At 48.9% G+C, this 523-nt stretch overlaps 1 protein-coding gene across 1 annotated transcript in view; it reads left to right on the forward strand.

The window, feature by feature from the left end:
* The window catches only part of EMH_0026410 (uncharacterized protein), a gene marked incomplete at both ends in the record, with an annotated part of 2974 nt that overhangs the window by 731 nt on the left and 1720 nt on the right, over nucleotides 1-523 (forward strand). The window contains 2 exons of the mRNA XM_013502608.1: nucleotides 1-327; nucleotides 500-521. Coding sequence (XP_013358062.1) covers nucleotides 1-327; nucleotides 500-521 — 349 coding nt within the window. The remainder of the gene's footprint in view (nucleotides 328-499; nucleotides 522-523) is intronic.

Genomic DNA, 523 nt, shown 5'->3' on the forward strand with positions numbered 1-523 from the left:
GCTGTTGATGATCCCGCTGGAGACAAACACAGCAGCAAACACCAGCAGCAGCAGCAGCAGCAGCAGCAGCAGCAGCAGCAGCAGCAAGAGCTGCCGCAGGTACACTACTATGAAATGGATTGGCATGCAAGGAGTGAAGCTGTGGGGTTCGATCCCGCCTTCGCTGAGCTGGCGGTCCTCGGCTCTCATCTGCTGCAGCAAACAGGCTTTTTCCTTTTCCACCAGCAGCAGCAGCAGCAGCAGCAGCAGGAGCAGCAGCAGCAGGAGCAGCAGCAGCAGGAGCAGCAGCAGCAGCAGCAGCAAGACCTGTGGCTGCGGGATGGTGGGGTCTGCTGAGGAGAGCATCGCTAAGGCAAACGTCGCCGTCTTCCCGCTGCCGTTTTGAGCCTGACACACAAACATATTTTTTTATATTATTTATTTATTTATTTATTTATTTATTTTTTATTTATATTTATTTATATTTATTTATATTTATTTATATTTATATTACTTTCAGTTGCTGCTGGTGGTGGTGCTGGTG

The sequence above is a fragment of the Eimeria mitis genome, genomic scaffold, assembly GCF_000499745.2.
Source record: "Eimeria mitis Houghton genomic scaffold, Emh_scaff971, whole genome shotgun sequence".
NCBI classification, from domain to species: domain Eukaryota; phylum Apicomplexa; class Conoidasida; order Eucoccidiorida; family Eimeriidae; genus Eimeria; species Eimeria mitis.